Below are 21,955 nucleotides of genomic sequence, written 5' to 3' on the forward strand. Positions count from 1 at the left end.
ATGAAAGTGAGAATAATGGATGGCGAGGACGATGATCATAATGAAAAAAAAACCCAATGGTTTGGATAAAGATGACAATTACAAACATGAAAAAATGACAAAAAATGAAAATGATAGTGCTTATGACTAAGACGGAGGTGACAATGTAAATAAATGTGATGACGACTTTTGAAAGAAATAGTGATTGCAATGACAGTGAAAGACAGTAACGATGACATCACAATGAAAATAATGAAAGCGACAATTGAAATGAAAGTAATGGCGACATAGAACAGGTTTAATGATGCTTATTACAATAAAGAGAATCCTGGAGGCCAAATACAAATAGGAAAAAAAACACATGCACAATATACACAGCAAGTGCCCAACAAAAATGTCCAATAAGCAATAATGATAGAAATGAATTTAACTTATATGATTGCACTTGATTTCATAACAATTTTCATATAGCATTAATTTTGCGCTAATTAAAATTTGAAAATATTTCTCGAAAAAATTAAAACACAACCTAAGGCAAAAAAAAAGAACAATTGAGGAGATATGGACCTGAAGATGATCTTGTCCCTGCTGTTTATTCCAAGGACTAGCTCCCGTCTGTTAGCTCAGACAGAAGTTGTAAGAGTTGCTGCATGGCATCGTAACGGCCGTTTCGCTGGCTGGGTTTCTCACACTCAGCTATGAGGGTGTTTAGCTGTTCCCGTTCCGGCAGGTCGGCGGGCGGGTCGTGAAGAAGGCCTCCTTTGGTGCCGGCCCACTCAGAATTTTTGGCTGAAAACGAGAAAAAGGGGAAAAAGTAAATATCATGTAAATATTAACAGCAAAGGGAATAAAATTGTGTGTCCCAAAGTCAGAGTGCCGAAAACGTGACATTAGGACAAATGTTTAAATTGAGAATAGGTCAGAAGCTAGCCTTCCTTAGGAAAGGGTGTGACAATCTGCTTAGGCCTGCAAGTACATGTACAGTCGAGTCTCGTTAATACAAACTCGTTCGGACCTAGCCAAATTGTTTGTTATATCAGAATTTTGTATTAAGAGGAACATCAGTCCCATTCATTGTGCACATAAATGTACAGTCGGGACTAAGGCTTTATGTTTGTTATAACCAGAAGTTTGTATTAACAGAGTTTGTACTAACGAGATTTGACTGTACATGAGTATAAGTATCTTTTCGGTTCTTTAATTTTGTTATAATGTAAAGGCCGATTAATTTGTTTGCATCATAATGGTGACAATGAAAGTTTCAGCAACAAACATCCGTTGAATCAATTTGTCAGAACATTGGTCTTGACATTTGTATTTTTGTCTTTGCGTTTGTCCCCTTTATTTTAAAAAGAAATTTGTACATGTCATTTTTTTTTGGGGGGGTGCATTCGAAAATGAAACCATCTTTTTTATACGAGTGTTTTTCAATCATTGAATTGAACAATGTAACCAAACGAACGACCGACCAATTCAATCCATAATTGATTAAATTCATTGATGATATTCCCCAGAGTTATTTTACCCAGAAAATTTTGGGTCAACTCAAAATGACTCTTGGATGGAAATTGAATCAGTTCCCAAACTGTTTAGATACACCCAGACCTATTTCAGTTCCTGAGTAATATGCATGACCGTGGTGAGATATTTTACTTACCAAGCAGTCCATGGCATGTGGCGTAGTAGTTATGGTCACTGCTGTGACGTTTACAGAGAAGCTCGGAGGAGAAGGATAGGCAGCCTGGATGGCTCTTGCATTCATCGTGGAAGGACTGGTGGCGTTCATTCCATGACGGCTTCGCATCTGGACAAACAAAAATCACAATTTGTTAATCAATGGTTTGCACAGAAACACTGGCGTAGAACGCTTTGGTGACATGGATGTGCCCATACAACAGTCATTTGTGTAAAGGTAGCAGAGATAGACTTTTACACTCAAAGAAAGTTTCTTAATTCAAGAAATCACTCTGAAGGGCAATTAAACAAAACCTAGACCCTTCTACTGTTAGATGCCGAAGGTTTAGGAGATGGCCTACATTTATGGCATCATATATTCAAATCGTCTTCTGATGTATGACTAATTTTGATGTTTGAGTGGAATAAACCAACTTGAAATCTGTAAACAATCCAAATTGCTCATTATCCTCACTTCACAACCCCAATACAAACCCTACTTTTTAAACACACCAACTTTCTCACCTGTTTTTATTTTACGCTTGTCGACGACAATAATATTTTCGGCATCAATGACAAGAACTCTTCCGTCTTTGTTGACTGCAAAGTTATCAAAGGAGACATCCGTCATGTACAGAGCATACTCAAGATCGTTGTTGGTCAGCTGCTCTGCTATTTTCATTACCTGAAAGAAAATAGATTAAAGATAATGTTACAAATCTAACACTAAAAAGTAATAAATACATGTATATTTGGTTTTACTAAAGACCAGGCAATTTATTTCTACAATATTCAAGGGGGGGGGGGGGAGGTGGGATTCGTTTAAGAGGAAGTGCAATTTGTACAGAGCAACACATGTCAAGATGAGATATTTGCATACATGTATTAACCCTAACCTCCCTAACTCCATCAAAATCCATCCCCCCATTTTGGTGGATTTTGGGGACTAAGTCCTGCAGGCCTGATGTGACTAAATATTGATGGAGTATGATGGATTTGGGCCTGGAGGCCTAAAGCAAAGCATGCATTTGGAAGCAGTGTGATTGATGGATTTTGGTGAACTTTGGTCCAGTACTTAGCAAAAGACAGTAGGGAGTTAGGGTTAATTTTATTCTAGTCATGAAAACGTTTTAACAAATTAAAGAGATGACGGTATGACCAGTGCCCTATAAATACAAACAGTTTCTACTTTCATTTTTCCACTAAACATAATTTCCTAATGACTTTCTTTGATCACTACAATGTAGACACTACTAAACACATTGAAAAGCTTTTCATTATAAATATTGTACTCACTTGATAGGCAAGATCCAGTCGTGTCGACCAGTCCGAGTGAAAATAACTTCCTAAAGTTTTTCCTACATATTCCTCTACGATGAGCCGACCACAAGCGCCGTAGTACTGTGGGAATGGCCAACCCTCGGAATGGGGGAATATCTGACGGGAAAAACATTGACATCAAGTAATAAGTATAAACAAATCTAACATCTTGAACAAAACAACAGCAGAAGTCAAAGCCACTTTTGTATTTTTATAAATCAAGCAGAGTATCCATTTTGAAAATATCTCATTACCAATCGTAAATAATAAAAACCTGAATACAGACACTGGGTGCGTGCAAAGGTTTTAAAATTAAAAAAAGAAGTATAAAAATGAAAGTGATACTGCAATTTAACAAGCATTTGATATATATACACATTTACAGCTTGGATTTGGTTTCTATTTCCATTTAATAAATGTACCGATATTTGGCAGCCTATGATTGTCACAGAGCAGGGGCGGCTCTAGCTTTCAGTAAACAGTGTTGCAACCCCCAAACCACCCTCTAGATCTGCTTCTGCAGGGCTGTCAGCCAGTTTCCATTACATGTACATAGTGCTTGACGTTCCAGTTTTCCATGTATGTGCGAAGAATGTGCAATTGGGGAGTAGGGTTTGTTTGTGGCTTTATTAGGAAAGTTCCAATTGTTCGCAAAACAAAGGCACATACAGTCAAATGATTACAAGACCAACTCAAATTCAGCCCAAATCCAATACAGCCTGCTTTTGTACAATTTTGATGATTTTTTTTGTGCTTTGGGGTCAATGGGCTTGAAGTTAATACCCATCTAAAACCAAGGATAATGACATGAAGACAACAATACCATTTCATGAAACTGAGTTGTAAAACTGTCTTACCGTGTATATAATGGGTTCTGGATTGACAGACAGCATAGTCATAAGCATCAGTTTATGGTCTTTGGATAAACTCTGCCCAGGAACGTGATCTCTGTACATCATCAAAATCCTCTCCAAAAGACGTTCTGAGGGACAACGGACCACATCAGATAACCCTTCCACGTGCGCCACCTCTAACGATGTAGTCTCTAAAACCCGCGAAAATTTGGTCTGAAAAATACTCTTGGCGACGTCACAGTCTTGACCGGCACCGGCGTTTTTGCACAAGTTGGCGTCGAAGCTTGCGAGTTCAGTGTCGTGGCCTAGACGCTTTAAGATGACGTCAATGTTCTTCTCATTGTGCCAGCCAAAATAGACATTCTTGACGTTGACGATGTCTAAGAAACGCATGCGGGAGTAGGAGGACAAACTGAGATGCCCATGGTTGAATTCATGACACATACTTGTACCGTAGCAGGCGGGGCACTTGTCCACACCTACGAAGTCTCTGTCTTCCAAGTAATTGGTAGTCAAGAAAAAGAAGAGGTTGTAGTAGATGGAAGCTCCGATCACTACGAGGAGGATGAGCAGAAACCGGAGGCATTTTTGGGAGGAGCACGCCAGACACAGACGGGTGCAGAGACGTCTGCAATATGCCATTGCTCAGGCCAGAAGGACCTACAAATAAAAGAAAAAGGTGAAGGATGTAATTACATGATGTTATGCTGCAAATTTAAATACTGGCTTAAATGTCAATAAAACAGATTAAAATCTTGAAAATTGTTCAACAAGTCTGACGAAAATGTGCAAAATTTGGTTGCATATGCAGGAAAATTAAAGGCAGTGTGTATTTAGCCGGCGCCGCCTAAATTTAAGTAAACAATAGATATTTTAAATAAATAAGATAAATTTAAGTAACAATTGATAGGCGCATAAGCCTAAATGTGAAAATCAAAATTTGACAAAGTTCGACATGTTTTTGTACATGGTGGAAGTGTGGCCTTTATTTACTCCTAGAAATCATAGGCTCCGTGTGAGCAGAGCATCATACTAGTTCTAGGACTAGGAGTAGCCTTTATTTACGGAGGTAGTCGATCCAGTAAATTGGCCACATTTATTTATGGGGCTATTATTTACTATGACTTTAAAACTTGGTATCATCAGTGCAGTGTAAGTGCACAACTGCCTTCTTTAACAATGTTTAAAAAACAAAACAAAATAATCTGCTGGAGACGAGTGCTGCTGTGCATTGGGGCAGCCGGGCACGGCGGGGGCGACTTTTGCAACCGAAACGTGTTTACCGTGTGGGGCGACGTGGTTCACGGGTCGGGGGAATAAGGAAACCTCGCCTGCAAAAGTAGAAATTCAATTCAATTCAATTCAATAATACAATGACAACCGTTTACCTCCACAGCTTTGTTGTTTAGTACTTCATTCCACGTTTTTATCACAAGTTTTCCTCCAATGCACAAAATACACTCGCTAGTCGCACATTCGGATTTTCTTCATTTCGACCCTCACGCGCGCGTGAACGTACCTGGTACCATTCCTAACTCAAACCGAAACAACGTGCCCCTAAATGGGTTACTAGATTTTCGTCTTGCTCGACTGGTAACCGAACGCTTATACCATTTCGACAACACTGATATTGCTGTGAAGTAGTACCAGTGACGAAAACAATAAAGAGTTCCGCTTGACTGAATGTTATGCGGAAGTCAGTTCTTATCGGCAGGTTTGAGATCAGTGAACCATGACGACCCGCCAGCTACAATGTATGTTGTTTGTGCTTTGTACTGTGCCATCGATGTTTGGCATTCAGTAAATTGTCATCGTTCCTGTTAACAGTGGATTTACCTTTTTTTACAAAGCAAATTCAACAACATTTTGAAACCTAGGAAAACTTTGCTGCCTGTGTGTGTGAAAGTTGTGACCCAAACCGTCATGTGATGTTAAGATGCCAGGCATATCCCTGAGCACACTGCATACTGATGATTGATGATGAGGACTCCCATGAATTTGGTTTGTTACTTCATCCATCGATTTTGTCTCAGCACGTCATGCACAAAAGTCACCCAGGCGAATAATAAGGAACTAGATTTGACGAAGAAAGGATTTTAATAGCAAGTATATCTCATCACCATCAGAAGTTTTGAATTTAGTTGGTAATTAAATTGAGGAAAAATGAATAAGAATTTGATGAACATGGATGGGATGAAGCGAGCTGCTAAGAAAATGCTGCGGGGAGGCGGTGATCTGGGCTCAGTCGTCATGGACGAGAAAACACTGCAAGGCGATGTCAGTGGAAAGTTGATACCATCTATCAATAATGGTAAGGTGTACAATTAATTATTAAATAATCGGCATTGATGATTGAAGTACTATTACTTCACCATACAACCTCAAGGATGGATTGTCTTAAATGTCTTTTGAAATTTGTTGACGAATGAACACAGAAATTCAAAGTGAAAAACAACTATCGGAAAGAATGTAGTATCCAGACGCCACTGCATTAGTTGTTTACAAAATCTATGGAGTCAAAGACATTTTCAAAGTGTCTCCTAACAAAATTGGAAATGTTTCTCAGTTCCAGTATGCTCAAATTTCCTATTTGACAAAAGAAAACATCAAGCTTTTAAGGCCTTTTTATGTTAACACATTTATATAATATGGAGGAATAGAAAAATTGTTACATAATGGATATTTTGAGTGTATTATTTTTATTAACAATAATTATGGTCTGCCATTGTAACAATTTAACCAGTTCGCGTCGGAGGATGTGATAACTCGCACTTGCTGTTTTAATAAAAAGGCACGGCTGATGGGTTAAAATATTAAGATTGCCTTGCCTCGCCTCCGGGTGGCGTCTAAGCATGCTAATCCCTCGTACCTCGACTCGCACAAAAGCCGTGAAGTCTGTGGAGACAGACCATGTGTTGATCTTATATTTGGCTGTTGTTCACATCCTATTGTTCTTTAATTTACACTCCAGTGTGCACACCGCAGTATTTAAACATAGGTATCGGCAAGAAATAGTGTTGATATTACTCTTGCCAATCAGTATTTGTTTGGTTCGACTGTATAAGTTGGCTTGAAAATTGTATTTTGCGAAAATCTGAATTTTCGGCAAAAATAATCCCGGTGCAAAGTGGTTATTTAGCAAACTTTTTTTTTTTTTAGAAAGGAAAACCATTGCAAGTATTGGAATGCGATGTACATAAAGCAGCGTTTCAGTATTGTACGATGTTTAAATGAGCATTCAAACATTAATTAACAACTGTCGCTGATTGTTTGTTTAATTTAAGAAACTTTGTTTGAATGTTTGTTAGAAAGTGATTCAAAAAAGAAAGTAATCCACAGTTTTCACCATGAAGAGGATATGACTGGAGGCTGTGGGTCATGTTGACTTTAGTTCATTCCAATATATTTCTGACTAATTCTAAAGGGGAAATCCCTTAAAAGTATACGATCTGTGGTGTCTTCCTTTAATGCTATATATGTAGCATAGTTGCCATGACAACAGAAATACATGTACTAATCATATGGTGTGTGGTTGGGGTGAGGTGACTGACTGGGTTTCAGAGAATTAAAGCGATGTTCCGTTTGAAAAAAAGAATCAAACTTGCTAAAACATTCTTGTAAAATGTAACAAGATTCCTGCTGAAACCAGAGATAACATTGAGCATTGAGTGAAAAAATTGCCCTGGATGAATAATTTCAGGATATTAATTGAAAGCATTTTCACTAGTGTTTACTGAAATGATGTTTTAAAACAGTAATTATGAAATGTATTCTTTTCAAAAATTAAGGGGCCCATGCAATTTATTATTTTTTTAATGCAGTCATTGAAAATGCGTCTTTGGGTCCCATTTAACCTTCAGTATTTTTAATTTTCGTTTTGCCATTTTCAAGGGTATTTTGGTGTCTTTTTAGTTTTAATGCTACTAAGTTTCCATATTCATGAGTAAAAGTGTGATGTCATTTCAGGCAGAAACCTCAATGTTCAGATGTGACAGCTATTTCAGCACCAAAGTTGCCAGAATTTTGTATATATTTTGCTGTTGTAACTTTTCTTTTCTTTGGTGTTTCATAGTTGTGTCAGTACATGGCAGTAAGCCAATGAGCAAATGTTTTCAATTTTAGCAAATGTTTGGGTTCACAATTTGAACAGAAAACCCCTAAATGAACAGTGTCTTCCTGAAATGACATCACAGCAAGAGCGCCCTCAATTGTCCAGAAAAGCATGGACAACTTTTAATGATTTAAGAAGTGCACTTTTCAATAAAATTAACCAAAAAACGGATGTCAAATAGTTTTCAAACATTTAAGAGGAGTAGAAAGTTGCACAAAATGTGTTCCTAAAAAAATTCCTCCCATTGACCCCTTAACACTTCCAAGCACATTTTATCCAAGTTTGTCGACATTGCAAAAGCATCTGCCAAAAAGACCGGGCAGTTGATGGCCTTGAGTTGATAAATCAAGGTGAACCGAATTCTAATTACCATTTTTCATAGTTGCAATCAAGTTTGCATGATTACAAAGAATAATGGCAAGTTAAGGAATAAGGATGATCATTGGTAATGAAGAGTGATCATATTATTTGAAACTATTGGATAATATAAAATTATTGGATCTAAATCACACAAATTTCCCTTAAAAGTGACTGACAGAACGACATCAAATCTGCTCTGTAAATAAAAAGATAATTTATGACACAATACATGTACATGTACATCCTCCTACCAACACAGATATTGATAAAGGAAATATATATTTCCTAGGAAAAGGGAAGTTACTTCCATTTATGGTATTTAGCAAGCTACTGAATTTCTCTGTACATCATGGTTTTACTTCGTTGTTAATGTTAAACTGCATATTCTGTTCTGAATTTTTTATCTGGCAATTCAATTTCAGGTCATTTGAGTGAAATTCCACTCAAGACTTTACCGCTGTCTTGGTCACAACATTGTGTAGGTGCAATGTACATGTAATGTACATGTACATGTATGAGTCAACCTTTGGCATAACATTCTTCATCACAATGGATCTACTTCTCCAGGAAATCTGTTCACACATTGCCCATTCTTGACAGGTCTTTTGAATGCTTTGTGGGAGTTACAATACATCAAAGACTCTAAAAGAGTGAACAAATACACTGGACAGCACACTCTGAAGGACACTGCAATTGCTACATGTACATGGTTCACCATTACATAAATAGGAATGAAAAATTTGCATGATGTCCATGCCAATGTATTACATAATTGCATTAGTAATTTTTCCGCATTATTCTTTTTCAATCCAGTAATTCTGCTCAAAATTAAGGCAGCATTTAGACGGTTATAATGTACATTTTTTTTTGAAAAATACTTAAAATTTTGTCCACTGTAACAAAATTCTTAAGGTGGCATTCAGACTTTGACATAGTCTCTTTCAAGTTTCAAGTTTCCAAATATTGTCTTTCAATGGGAATGATGTCATTATTTTTGGATGAAATACATCATGTAGGAGTACATACTCAAGCAAGCTTGTGAAAGTTTTCTCGCAAGCTTTAAGTAAGCACTTTATGTTTATCTTTGAAGGGAAAAACCCAACTTCAGAGTGGTCGACTCAACATGAAATGACTCAAAATATTAAATACTGTTTGTTTTTGACAGTGGCCATGGGCCTTCTGAAGTGGTCTTACGCTGAATCCAACTACACATTCCCAGACGTCTTCTCAGCTTGGGCTGACCTGGATGTCGGCTTCACGCAACTATTACAAGAATATCTTGAAGAGGTGAGGTAAACCCCCCCCCCCCAAAAAAAAGTGTGCGTTCTTTCAGCAGAATAAAAACAATTCACACACATCCCTATGTGATTTGTTTGTGTTGTGCTGAAAGAACACTGAACTTTTTGTGATCCGTGGACAGAACTTTAAAACAGTGGTTGTGTTTAAAATTCCGTAATTTGAAAAGTACATGAATGATTCTTGTACTAAAAGAAAGCTTATGAATTGGGCTTTCATATCCTAGATTTTGAAAGTGCTACATGCAGAACTTCACTAAAACAATAGTCCCGACATTTGGGTTTCATTTTTTTTACTCACCCTGTTTGTATATACTTACCGTACTAACAAGGTATACGGGTACACCATAGGCTTGCTTCTATAATAGCTGTCAAACAGGCTTCACTGTGGCTTAATGCAGTTCAGAAAACCACAATTGATTAGGTGTCCAAACAAGGAAGTGGTACATGTACATGTACAGATACTCCTATACAAGCACACAATTGTACGTACGATTGCCAGGTCTGTTCGTGGTGTCGAAACTGAAATGTCATGGCTGAGAAAAAAAAATGAGCACAGACAGAATTTGTAATCAATTGTAGTTTTTCCATACATGTGCGTCTCGCCCTTACTGTCTGCAAAGATCAAGTGGATGAAATATTTACAATACATTACTTACATGTTTGATTAATTCATTCAGATATTCACTGCTTGGTGGCACACCAGCAGCAGATCAAGTTTATTACCTGGGGGTGGTGGACTGACATTAATGAGGTTATTATTCAGGACAGGATGGGAGTAATTTTGTTTTTGGACAATTTTACAATTTATGGTTTATTCCTGCTGACAATAATATTGTGTGTACACAGTATAAGACTATAAGTCGTAAAATTAATGTGCAAAGGAGAACAAGTCATACCTTAAAGTTGGAAGAACATATTTTAAAATAAGGACTGTTTATCGGTCCACTGAACTAATCCCCCTGTTTCTGAATCCAAGCACCAACTACTTACACAGCTACACCAGCAAGAGTCCGGCAGTCTCCTGATGACGAGCAGAGCACACTGTTTGAAACGGCGAGTTACAACAACTGGTTCTTCTCAGAACCACACAACTCAAAAGAGACATCCACATGGTGTTTCTGCAAACCCTCCATTCTTTGTTCATGTCCACCATGTAAACATTTAAGTCTCACTTCTGAGCTGAAAAGAAAATTGATGAAAAATGACAGTCAGTTTGATTATTTCAGGAAATTTTCAATTTGTCGTTTTTCCTGTTATGTTTTGAACAGTGCACCAGGTACAGAAAATCTTTTAAAGCCATTATCACTGAAGCCAAGAAAGTCAGTGACCTCCAGAAGGAGAAGGAGAGGACAGCTAGCAAGGTGTCAACAACTTCTAGTAAGGTGAGGGAAAAAATCATCAATTTTAATGATCAATCTAAAAATTGATAAGGTTATATTTTATGTGAAGCGCTGTGGTCCAATGGTGACAGTGTTCGACTCACGTGCCATGGTACGTGGGTTCAAACCCTGGCGGGGAACATGGCGCTTGTGTTCTTGGGCAGGACACTTTACTACAATTACCTCTCTCCACCCAGGAGTATAAATGGGTACCTGTGATGGTAGAGACCATAATTGCACTGATCTCAAGTTCTTCAAATAATTCCCCCAATTTGCCAAGTTTAGCTAGTCCACATTTTTGTTTGCAATCGGTTACACATCAATGAACGGGCGCAAGCCAGCTAGTCTGGTTCCCTAATCTGACAATTCCCTGACGTCTATAAATTGCTCCATTTTGTCTGAAGTAGGGTCAGGGAACCAGACTATAAGAACAGCATTTTTTGTCTTGGTTTTTCCACAAACAAAAATTTAAACCGGTCAGTGTAACAATATTGCTATAAAATACTTACCCCCCAAATCCATCTATATTCTGAAATTACATCAAAAGCAAAATGTTGTACATGTATATTACCTGCAACACAACTTTTCTGTGAACTGATAACCGGCCTTGGATCAGAAGAGCATCTATACAATGTACAATGTACTTGCATTTCAATAGACTGCCAGTGATCAATAAATAATGGAGTCTTCATGTTGACTGTACTCCAGCTTTAGGGCATAGACATGGCTTTTCAAGCGTACCCATTTCCAATACCATTCAGTTTCAACATTCAGTGAATACTGATGAATATCATGAGTGTATATTCATTGCTTCATCGCCTGTCGTTACTTACTCATGTACATGTCCTTCAATTTAGCTTCGGACTACAAGAATTAAATGGATACATATACACATAATTTGTCACGCACCCCTGTACACTTAAAGGTAGTGGACCATTTGCATACTTCCAAACAGTAACCGACCAAATTATTGTTGATCAAATTAGGTTTTTGCCCTTCACCGACGTATAAACACAACTTTTAACACAACTTTTCTGTGAACTGATAACGGGCCTCGGATCAGAAGAGCATTTTCACAATGTACTTGCATTCCAATAGACTGCCAGTGATCAATAAATAATTGAGTCTTCATGTTGACAGTACTCCAGCAAATTATTGTTAAAAACATTTTTGGTTTCAGGATAGTAATGACATGAACGCCCTGTGAAATTATTCCTTCTGGAATGCTGTCATTTTGAAGAAAACAAAATAAAAGAAGGTTATTTCAAAAGATGCGTCAAGTGGCATATCTTTGGAAATTTCTGTTGGCGTTTGATTTGTAATTGGGTGAATCCATGAATGGGTGCAAGCGGGTTGACACGACACACACGCGCAGTTGCTATTATTAGTGAGAATCATCGGTTCAGTGTGAGACATCACGTACCAGCAATCAGCTCAATGAGAATCATGTCCCGAATGCTGATGTTGGGATTGTGTTATGACTCAGCAGCCTTTGAATTGGAATCGAGCTCCAGAATATTGTGTTTTCTCAAAATGTACAGCATTCACAGAGCTTACGCTTCATTAGGTTAGTTGTTACACAATTCCTTAGATTTTGAATGCATTTGTCGCTTCAAAAAAAAAAAAAAAGAGCACCAAAAAAAAAAAAAAGTACCTGTAACAGGAAACTCACCTGGCCTTGGAGGGAAGCATTAATGTTAACCCCTGACTGTGTACATCCACTCAAACTGCTTCCTTGTAACTTAATCTCAAAGGGTTATTTTTAGACAACACTTTGGGCAATACTCCAAATGCTGTCTGGGCTATTCAAGCATAAAAGTACAAATATGCAACTTTCAATTTAAGGCCCAAAAAAAAAGTCTCCGGTTTCTGGTATGGAGCTTGCCCCAAAAGTGGTGCGGCGACGCGGCTTTTTTTTTTTTTTTTTGGCTTCAAATGTCGGCTGATGACTGCAAATGGTGCCCGACTAAACTTAGTGCAAATATATGGGAGTCCAGAGAGGCCACATAAAGCTTATTCTCGATCATAACCCCATCTAAAAACACGTTAAAATTGTGCAGCAGCAGGATTCCAGTCAAACCAGTGAGTTTGGCGGTTTTGAAACATCATCTTGTATTGAAAAAATAAAACTTTTTCATTTTGCCGACGCGCATGGCTGCGGCGACGCGCGCGCATACCAGAAACCGGAGACTTTTTTTTTTGGCCTAAGAGATATTATGTCATTATGAATTAAATTTAAGAAAGTGTGTAAACGATTGGCTTTTGTTTTACTGGCCTTGCAGTTAGAAGCTGCCAAAAAGACGGCAAAGAAAAATGAAAACAACGAGAAAGCCAAAGTGCATGTCAGCAGTGCGGAAGCTGAACTATACCAGGTAAGCTGCCTACAAACTGATGTGTCTATTTTATCCTGGAATCTTTGAATTTCCCTTTGAATATATCCAATGAGCTCTTCAAGTGAAAGACTTTTTACGCTGTACATACAAAAGGTCAAAACAAAATGCGGTGGGGCTTAAAAAAATGTGTACAATTGAGAAATGATGAATATTTTGAAAAACAATACCAGATTATTCAGTCCCAGCTTGGACCACAGAATCACACACCTAGAAAATTCACACGCCTAGAAAAATCCAGGTGTGTGTTTTTCCACACACCTGCGATTTTCAAATCAGAAGGACTGCAATGAGCTCTTTAAGTGAAATGGCTTTTTACGCTGTACATACAAAAGGTCAAAATAAAACTAAGCATATTTTAGTGCGGTGGGGCTAAAAAACAATGTGTATAATTGAGAATTAATTCCCTTATATAAAGTAAACAAACAACCAGATGCAAAAATTCTCAGTCTTTGCTGTTAGCAATTTAAAAATGCCTCCTCATTTTTTTTCTGATGTTGTTCTGAAATGTGATTTTTTTTTTTTCAACAGGCAAGAGCAAAAGATGAGGAAACGGAGGAATTGCTCAGGAACACAACAGCCGACTTTGAATGCTATAAGGTATAAAGGAAGGGAGGTCAAGGGTCAGAAAGAATATGCTAATTAATTTTTTATCCCTGAACACATCAGCTCTACCATTGGTACCCACCTTTAGAGTCATCACTACTGTCACCACTAACTATAAAACTCAAATTTAAAGTGATGACCCCGGTCAAAAAGAAACTGAAGTACAAAGATAGAAAGAACTGATGAAGGGAAACAAGGAAATTATTCACCAATTAATTATATTCACAAAATCAAACTACTGGTATACACAATATTTACAAAGATAAACCTAGACACGACACTTAAATGCGTTTAAGTTGTGAAAATTGTTAGCAAAAATGTAGGCTGTGTCACGCAGCCTGTTTATGTGTTGTGCGAATGTTCTATGGCTTTGAATCGCATGCATAGAAGGAGCGTTCAATACGCCCAGCATTTTGCTAAAGTTTTGAGAGGAAATATCGAGTCTAGGTTTTATTAGATGTCTAGGGGTATAATTTATGGAAAGAAAACAGCATTTTTACGGTTGATTTAACATGTGTTAACACTCTGACTCTACGAACATGTACATATTTTGTTTTTGCTCTACATTTTTGTGTACCTTTACTCTGTTGTTGTACCAATGAAGCCTTGTTGTTTATTTGTCCTGACCTCATGCAGGCAACAATGTTGAAGGACTCCCTTATAACGCACTGCCAGAGCTTACAAGCTTTACTCCAAAAGGGAACCGCCCTGTGCCAGGTGAAGATGGAGATTGCCGAGTCTATGCCTGATGAGCCAGCCATGACACCAGATGCTGGAAATAGTAAGGAGTCTTTGAGTTAATTAATTAATTAATTACTCACTCTGAATTATTATTCATTCCTGTTGAATTAAAAATATGCTGACTCTAACTCCCTCTCTGCCTCGTTTAATTCTCCCCCACCCCCTGCCCCTACCCCCTCTATTTACAGACAACAACAGGAAGGTAGAAGCCATCTTCAACAAGTACCACCTCCAGCTTCCACAGAGGGATCCCACCGTGGAGCGCAACCTCCCAGCTCAGCGATTCAAGACGTTACCGCCTCCCTTAAGTTCCTATCCTCCCACATCCCCCAGGATCACCAAGCAGACCTCATTGCCTGTGAAAACACCGCCTGCAAGATACCCCAGGCCATTAGGAGATATACTTGGTAAAAATATAAATAAGTTTACTTGAATTTTCTTTTTTGGAAAAGGGGTGTATGGCAGGTGCCGCCCCAAGAATCTGATGGAAATTAGTTTTTAAAAATGCTTACACTTTTATCACTTTTTTCCCCTTAAATTTTTGTTTTTCTCTCAAAATTCTCTCAAAATGAAACCATTAGAAAACAGCAGCTTGTTTTGTTCAGCTTTGCCATTTTGCATTTATTCTTTGTTTTTAATTCTTTGTTTATATTGTTTTTTCTTTACCTTTTGATCGTTCCTCAGATGTTGAGAGTGAGGAAGGGGAGGATGATGATGACTACATGGTACCAAGCGAGGACATCACATCAAGGCCGACAGTGAAAACCACACCGCCAGAACTACCACCCAGAAATGGTCTCTGGCACCCACAATTTGTGCAAAACAAAATCATTTGCTGCTCGCCGTATTTTATCTCCTTTATATTTAGGCAAAACAAAAAAAATACCTCTGCTTCCGGTTTCCCTACCTTCCCTATTCTGACAGCCCCTACCCTAATTGTTTTTCATGAGAAAAATGAGAGGAAAAAACACCCAAAACCATCACTTTCTTCCTTTTAGCCTTGACTACACGCAGACGCCTCCATATGATCGTACACAAAAAAGGGGCCAAAAAAATTTAAAAATTCCCTACTTACCTACCCTATTTTGGAATGCCATGTAATCAGAAGCATTTTTTGGCCTTCACACCATGTGAGCTACTTCTATTTCTTTTTCGCTGTGAATAATTTAAGAATATTTCAAAGTTCAACTGGCTTGACTTTTTGAAATTAAAATAGAAAGCAGTGAGATACACATGGGGTATTTAAAAAAGATCAGTTCCGCGTCTCAGTTCTTAAAGGTCCTTATTGGAAAATTTGGGTAAACTAAGCAATTTGTAAAGGGTTAACCGATCCATTAATCTGGAACCAGTTCCTGACATCAGCGGTCCGGCATTCAGGTACCCGGTTCTGATGCATGCCCCTATTTGTACTGACCAGGAAAATGAAAGTTTGAACCTCATATCATCATGTAGTTAATATTGCTTCATGCTTATTTTAAATATAATCTGTCGTTACAGTTGCAGAAGAGGAAGATTACGTCGTTCCAACCTTGAGCCCAAAATCCCCAATGGGAAACAAAGTACAGCCTCCTTCTTCCCCTGGGGACATGGAGGCAGACTACTTCCAAGTCATCTCAGATGATGAAAAGGATGGGAATTTTTCAAGGTATTGAATTATTTCTGTGCAGTTGATTTAATCAGTAAAAGGAAAAAAAACAATGAGGAGGATGTTCCATATGACCTTATAACTAAAAAAAAGTGTATGGCTGATTGCTATTTCCATTTGGGGTATGAAATAATTCAATGTTGTTTAATGAAATTAATGAAGTAGAGCTGTACATGTTCAATTAGCACATAGTCTTTGAAGCTCCTTGTTTAGAACTTTCTCCACATGTTAAATATTACCAATGTTGGCAAAACCAGATGTTCTATTTAACTTAGGGAGGACTGTAAGCTCTTCTGTTTTCTCACCTGACAGTGCAGACTTCATTTTAAATAGAATGAAAACCACCAGACAAGAAGTGGACCGAAAAATCACAGGATTAGTGATCTGAAGTGAACTCAGCTAACAAGTTGATTCAAACTCAGCCGTCTCAACTACAATTTTATTTTTTCATTGAAGCACACCCCGAAAGCCTTCCAATCCCAGGCGGCGTCAAGATGACAGGAACGCCCCAGAACCAGTCAGTGAACCGGTGTACACCGTCCCTCCAGACGAGAACGAAGACAACACGGACTCCGGCCAGCTCTATGGCAACATGTCCAACGAGGAGCTCGAAGAACATAACAGAACATCGGTCTGTATTCCTGTGAAACCTACCCCATATGGGAAGCCGAAGAAGCCAGCCGTCTACCCAAAACCTGCCCTGAAACCAACTAAAGAGGCACCCTCTCGGCGTAGACAAGGTAAGGCTTTGGATATTCATAGCAGAACTTTAGGAAAATTCCAAGATCAGCTATGGTTGATTTTAGTCCTGATGTCTTTAAAAGGTAGAGTAGATCATTTGCAGCTGTCCAAAAAGTAATTGACAAAATTATTGTTGTAAAGCCTTGTTAGTTTAAAGATGAAGATGGCATAAACTCCCTGTGAAAGTATTCTTTCTGGCATGCTGTCATTTTAAAGAAAACAAAGAAAGAAGGTGATTTCCAAAGATGCGTCAAGTGACACATTTTTGGAAATTAAGCCCAAGCTGAACTCCATCTCCACGTGACTGTTCGTTTTAATGACTTCTCCCGACAGATTCAGCCAGCAAGGATGAGGAATGTGCTGCTGAAGACGACGACATTTACTCCATGGTCTGCGAAGAGGAAAATGCCCCCAATAAGACAGGTGTGTCCCCTCGTACTCCCTCACAGCGCCACGTGTTCTTGGATTCAGATCAACCTGGCCACGACAGACAAACCAGACACACTTACTTTAACGCCGAGCTGTCACATCAAGACAGCTTTGACTCGGCCGGTGAATCAGACAATACCGACGTATCGCATACATACTTCAATGTTCGTATAGGCGATAAAGAAATGAATGGTAGCGATCCAACTCTGTATGGTAATGTGCCGCCTGTACCAGACCAAACTGCGCCAACATCGAACAGTAAACCCACTCCACCCGTTGCCAAAAAGCCAGCAGTACTACCTCGCAAGACGTTGCATCCAGTACAAGGGGGAGTCAAATGACGTGGCTAAATACTTAGCAGAATCTAATTTTTCTCCAGGGCATTGTACAGGCAAAAAACAAAAAACTAAGGGCAATTTGTTGATATTGCAAGATTTGCTCCCTTTTTAAATCTTATTAATATAATATTTTTTAATATAGTTGGAGCTACACAATTGTTCCAGGATATTTCATTCTACTGGAAAGGTTTTCTTTTTTCCAAATTGTAACATTACACAGTTTATGTCTTACAGTGTAGTGTACAACAGAAAATACAAGTAATAAGCTAACGTGCACATTCAGAACGACGCAAACAACACAAACTGGACCGGTGTGTTTGCTGCCACCAAACAGCTCAAAAGTCTCCCATTGATCTAACTTTTTTTGAAGAGTGTGTACATGCACTGTCAGGGTTGGCTGATGTATATCACGTTGATTTAAATCACTAATTTAAATCACGATTTAAATCAATTGATTTAAATCAATTAACCAGTACTATTGATTTCTTGAAGTGTACATAGTTTAATGCGTATTTGTATTTCTGTACCTATTGACTATCTATCTGTAAAAGTAAGTGACAGTTGTACTAACTTTTGCTGGCAGAGAATAAAAGACTCTGTCAACTGTTCAATTTATTTCGTAAAATTTTCCAAAAGGTTCAGGTTTTGGTCGCAGTGGTGCACATCTGTCATCTCATCATCACTTTCCTAATTATTATAATTTCATCATGAAATTTTGAAGAGAAACCGAAATTTCTTGGATGATAATTTTCTTTCTTCATTTTCCTAATCGTCATTTTACAATTGTTCCATTTCTATCCATACAGCCTGACCTGTCTCATATTGTGGGGTGATAAATCAATCAACAACTTGAAACTATTGGCTGAGTATATAAATTTGGCACTCGTGATATTCGGTATTTTGGTGCACTGTAGCTCATAGCTTTCGGGTCTTTAGTGGAAAATAATGGTGAATTGAGGGTGTCTATTTGTATATTAACAGCATTATGAAATACTTCAGCTGAAAAAATGCAGCTGCGTACTTTCATACTGATCAGATGTCTGAACGTTAACAGATCCAAAAAGTTTGATGCGTGTCAGCTTAAAATACAGAAATTATTAAAAATTGATCCAAAACTTGCAAAAAAATATCTTATTGATTGTTTTGTCTTGTTTTGCAAAATTAATCGCCAGATCTGCTCGTATATCATAGACCATTGCTGTGCAAGGGGATTTTCCATAGACTAGTAGTGGACAGGAATTGGGATGAATGCATCTTGCTGCACTGTAGATAGTACTCTCTCACTTTGCATGCATGCACATGTTTATGTACAATACATGTGCATTGAAACATGTAACTTCACTATTTAGAATTTAGATTCTGTTGACTCCTTACACACTCAAGAGTCATTGCAAACACAAAGGGACCAAATAGAAATCTAGAGATGTGATCAAGTCAACTGCAAGTTAACTTACAAGTCAGGTCACAAACAACGGAATAAAAAAGCAACAAGAAAACGCCATTGTTTCTCTTCAAGCTTGCCGCTTGACTTGGGACTGGATGACATGTGACTGATATGTGATTGACATGTAATTGACATGTGATTGACATGTGATTGATGTATGTGACTGACATGTGATTGACATGTGATTGACATGTGATTGACATGTGATTGACATGTGATTGACATGTGATTGACATGTGATTGACATGTGATTGACATGTGATTGACATGTGATTGACTCGTGATTGACTTGATCACATCTATGGCGGCTCCATGTGCAAACTTAAGGCAGAAAGGTTAAAATATGAGCAAAAAGAATTAAGGCAAGTGAAGGGCCGGCCATTGACTTTATGTTTCACATTTTTCACGGGTATCTAAATCCAGTGCAGAGACCCCATTATGTTTAAAAGCATAACTTCTCACCAAGATGGGAAAAATGGCTAGATATTTCACCATTTGCTTGTTTAATGTTGTTTTCTGTTGCAACAGTACTTCTATCCCAACCAGGTCTTTTACTTACAAGAACAAATACATGAGGCCTTACAAATCAAATTTACTTACAATTTAAAATTTACCATTATGTCTCGGTATGCTGTTAATAATGTTTGTTTCTTTCAATTCTGCTGTGCCTTGCAGTTTGAATTCCACGTTTTTTGTTTTTTTTATGGAAGCAATATGTTTAATGTATGATACTTTGAATTTAAATTTTAATGTTATTAGAATATAACTTTCACTGTTGTTCTTGCAATGAGCTCTGAGATGTAAATGATGCCACGCTTTGTTTACATGTGCACTTTTGTTTGGGAACCAGGTTAGGATGAGAGCAACGTAGCTCTCATAAGAAATGGCACATAATGCAAACAAAGTGTGACATCATTATGTCTCAGTTCTGTTGAAGTTGTGGTATCTAGCATTTTAATTTGGAGCAGAGAAGTTATTGATGGGTGAATCTATGCAACTGCCTAGGACTATTTGGAAAAATGAAAATATGTTACTCAAGATATTGTTGTCGCCATCATGATAAAGGTGTGTGAAATTGTTAATTCATATCTGATGTCTAAATCAGCTGGAAAAATAAGAAAGCAGATATATTTTTATATTACAATTTTGAGAAAATTTTGAATCTTGATAAGTATAAGACAGTTGTGATTTTATAGAGTTGTATTTGTAATGTCTTTCAATGAAGATACGATTTTAGTCCAGTCAATACCTATTTATAGTTCATTTTAACTCACACTCTAAAACAAACACCTAGCACTGAAATTTTTTTGTAATCCAAAATAGATCACAAAATTCAACATTATTTTTACTGCGTGAAAGAAATGTTTAATGAGTTTTTATTTCAATGGATTTTAATTTTTTTTTTAAATTCATGAGCTGGAAACATAGATAAGGAAATGTAGACATGAAGAAAGACTGCAAAACAGTAATTGCAATTTAGTTTATTACGCCCACTGTTTTTAAAGATGCAAATTTTAAGAAGACAGGGAACGCATCTTTCAAGTTTCCCTGGAAATAATTGAACGTCCAGTCTTACGTCCATGAGTACTATTTGGAAAGTTGATTTATTATTTTTTTGCAGCATATGTTATGTTGTCCTTCCCTTTAGTCTTTGCCACAAAGAACGTAAGCACTGAACAAGTATTAAAACTAATTTGATTTCGTTAAAATATAGGTTTGATAAGCAGTACTGTCTGTAAATTTGCACTGTTAAAATGACAATTTTAATGAAGTTTTGTAGCTACAGTACTTAAATTTTATATGTCAACTTTTTTGTTCACCGTGTCGTTTCTTTACACTGACTACCCTGAATTTTCCAACATGTGGGGCATCCATTTGCAAAAACGATGCAAAAATTAGGATGAATGAGATTTTACAATTTAATGATTTTATGTAGGTCGCAGTTGGCTTGAAACATTTGCAGAGAGTCCTGTTCCTTTTTTAAAGTCAGTGTTGGTGAAGTAAAACCATATATACCAGAATTGTGATTTTAAAATGGCAATTTCCTTTTGATACGTTAATTTACATGTATTTATGGCAAACAAAGAGTGGCCTCTATGATTACTGAGAAATCTTTTTGGATTTTTTTTTTCTTTTTTTCTGATACAAATAAGTTTGATTCCACATATCAGTTAGTAGTACTTTTTGTAAATTTTGCACTCTCTGAAAATGTGATAGTTTAATGAAATATATTTTGTGAGAAATAACTTCAGTTTTGGAGTCTCATGCATCACTGTATTTTTTTTCTTTAAGTGTTTGTGTAATTGCTCTTAAATTTACCCAAATCCATCAAGGTTTTTCGGTATTTTGGGGGAATTCATGACTGCACAGCAATCCCCCTTATTTTCTTAATTTTTTTTCTAAATATTCTTCATTCAAAGTATTGTTCCCTCCACTGTGGGTTTTGGCAGAATTGGGATAGGCCTACTTTGTAAAAAAATTATCCAGGGGAAAAATAATCAAGGAATTTTTTTTGTATTACATTGTGTAGGCCTACCAGGTATAATCTACTCCAGAGATATATCAGTAAAAGTAGAACACCCAGGTGTGTGGGTTTTTTTTTTTTTTGGGGGGGGGGGGGGGGGGACTGTTCACATCCCCCATCCA

The 21,955-nt window shown here is 37.5% G+C and overlaps 2 protein-coding genes across 2 annotated transcripts; one reads left to right on the forward strand and one right to left on the reverse strand.

The window, feature by feature from the left end:
- Positions 1–256: 256 nt before the first annotated feature.
- LOC119723428 (divergent protein kinase domain 2A-like) lies at positions 257–5,367 on the reverse strand. Its single transcript, XM_038194068.1, has 6 exons — positions 5,216–5,367; positions 3,831–4,487; positions 2,950–3,090; positions 2,179–2,338; positions 1,637–1,783; positions 257–768 (listed from the first exon to the last, which is right to left on the reverse strand). The coding sequence occupies exons 2-6, from the start codon at positions 4,467–4,469 to the stop codon at positions 584–586; spliced, it is 1,272 nt and encodes a 423-aa protein (XP_038049996.1). The 5' UTR covers positions 4,470–4,487; positions 5,216–5,367; the 3' UTR covers positions 257–583.
- Positions 5,368–5,576: 209 nt separating this feature from the next.
- LOC119723426 lies at positions 5,577–21,560 on the forward strand. Its single transcript, XM_038194066.1, has 11 exons — positions 5,577–6,138; positions 9,464–9,585; positions 10,865–10,978; positions 13,258–13,347; positions 13,897–13,965; positions 14,608–14,752; positions 14,901–15,119; positions 15,397–15,507; positions 16,210–16,357; positions 16,814–17,097; positions 17,432–21,560. Exons 1-11 carry the CDS (start codon positions 5,991–5,993, stop codon positions 17,866–17,868), a joined length of 1,887 nt encoding a protein of 628 aa, XP_038049994.1. The 5' UTR covers positions 5,577–5,990; the 3' UTR covers positions 17,869–21,560.
- The last annotated feature ends 395 nt before the right edge of the window (positions 21,561–21,955 follow it).

This window comes from Patiria miniata, unplaced genomic scaffold, assembly GCF_015706575.1.
Source record: "Patiria miniata isolate m_02_andy unplaced genomic scaffold, ASM1570657v1 HiC_scaffold_17, whole genome shotgun sequence".
NCBI lineage: Eukaryota > Metazoa > Echinodermata > Asteroidea > Valvatida > Asterinidae > Patiria > Patiria miniata.

Excerpts from the sequence above, each read along its gene's own strand:
- LOC119723426 (XM_038194066.1), top strand. The coding sequence starts at position 5,991 with ATGAATAAGAATTTGATGAACATGGATGGGATGAAGCGAGCTGCTAAG. Across the intron at positions 14,753-14,900 it reads GACACCAGATGCTGGAAATA|ACAACAACAGGAAGGTAGAA; the intron begins GTAAGGAGTCTT and ends CTCTATTTACAG. Across the intron at positions 15,120-15,396 it reads GCCATTAGGAGATATACTTG|ATGTTGAGAGTGAGGAAGGG; the intron begins GTAAAAATATAA and ends ATCGTTCCTCAG.
- LOC119723428 (XM_038194068.1), bottom strand. The coding sequence starts at position 4,469 with ATGGCATATTGCAGACGTCTCTGCACCCGTCTGTGTCTGGCGTGCTCC. Across the intron at positions 3,091-3,830 it reads CAGAACCCATTATATACACG|ATATTCCCCCATTCCGAGGG; the intron begins GTAAGACAGTTT and ends TTTTCCCGTCAG. Across the intron at positions 2,339-2,949 it reads GACTGGATCTTGCCTATCAA|GTAATGAAAATAGCAGAGCA; the intron begins GTGAGTACAATA and ends ATTTTCTTTCAG.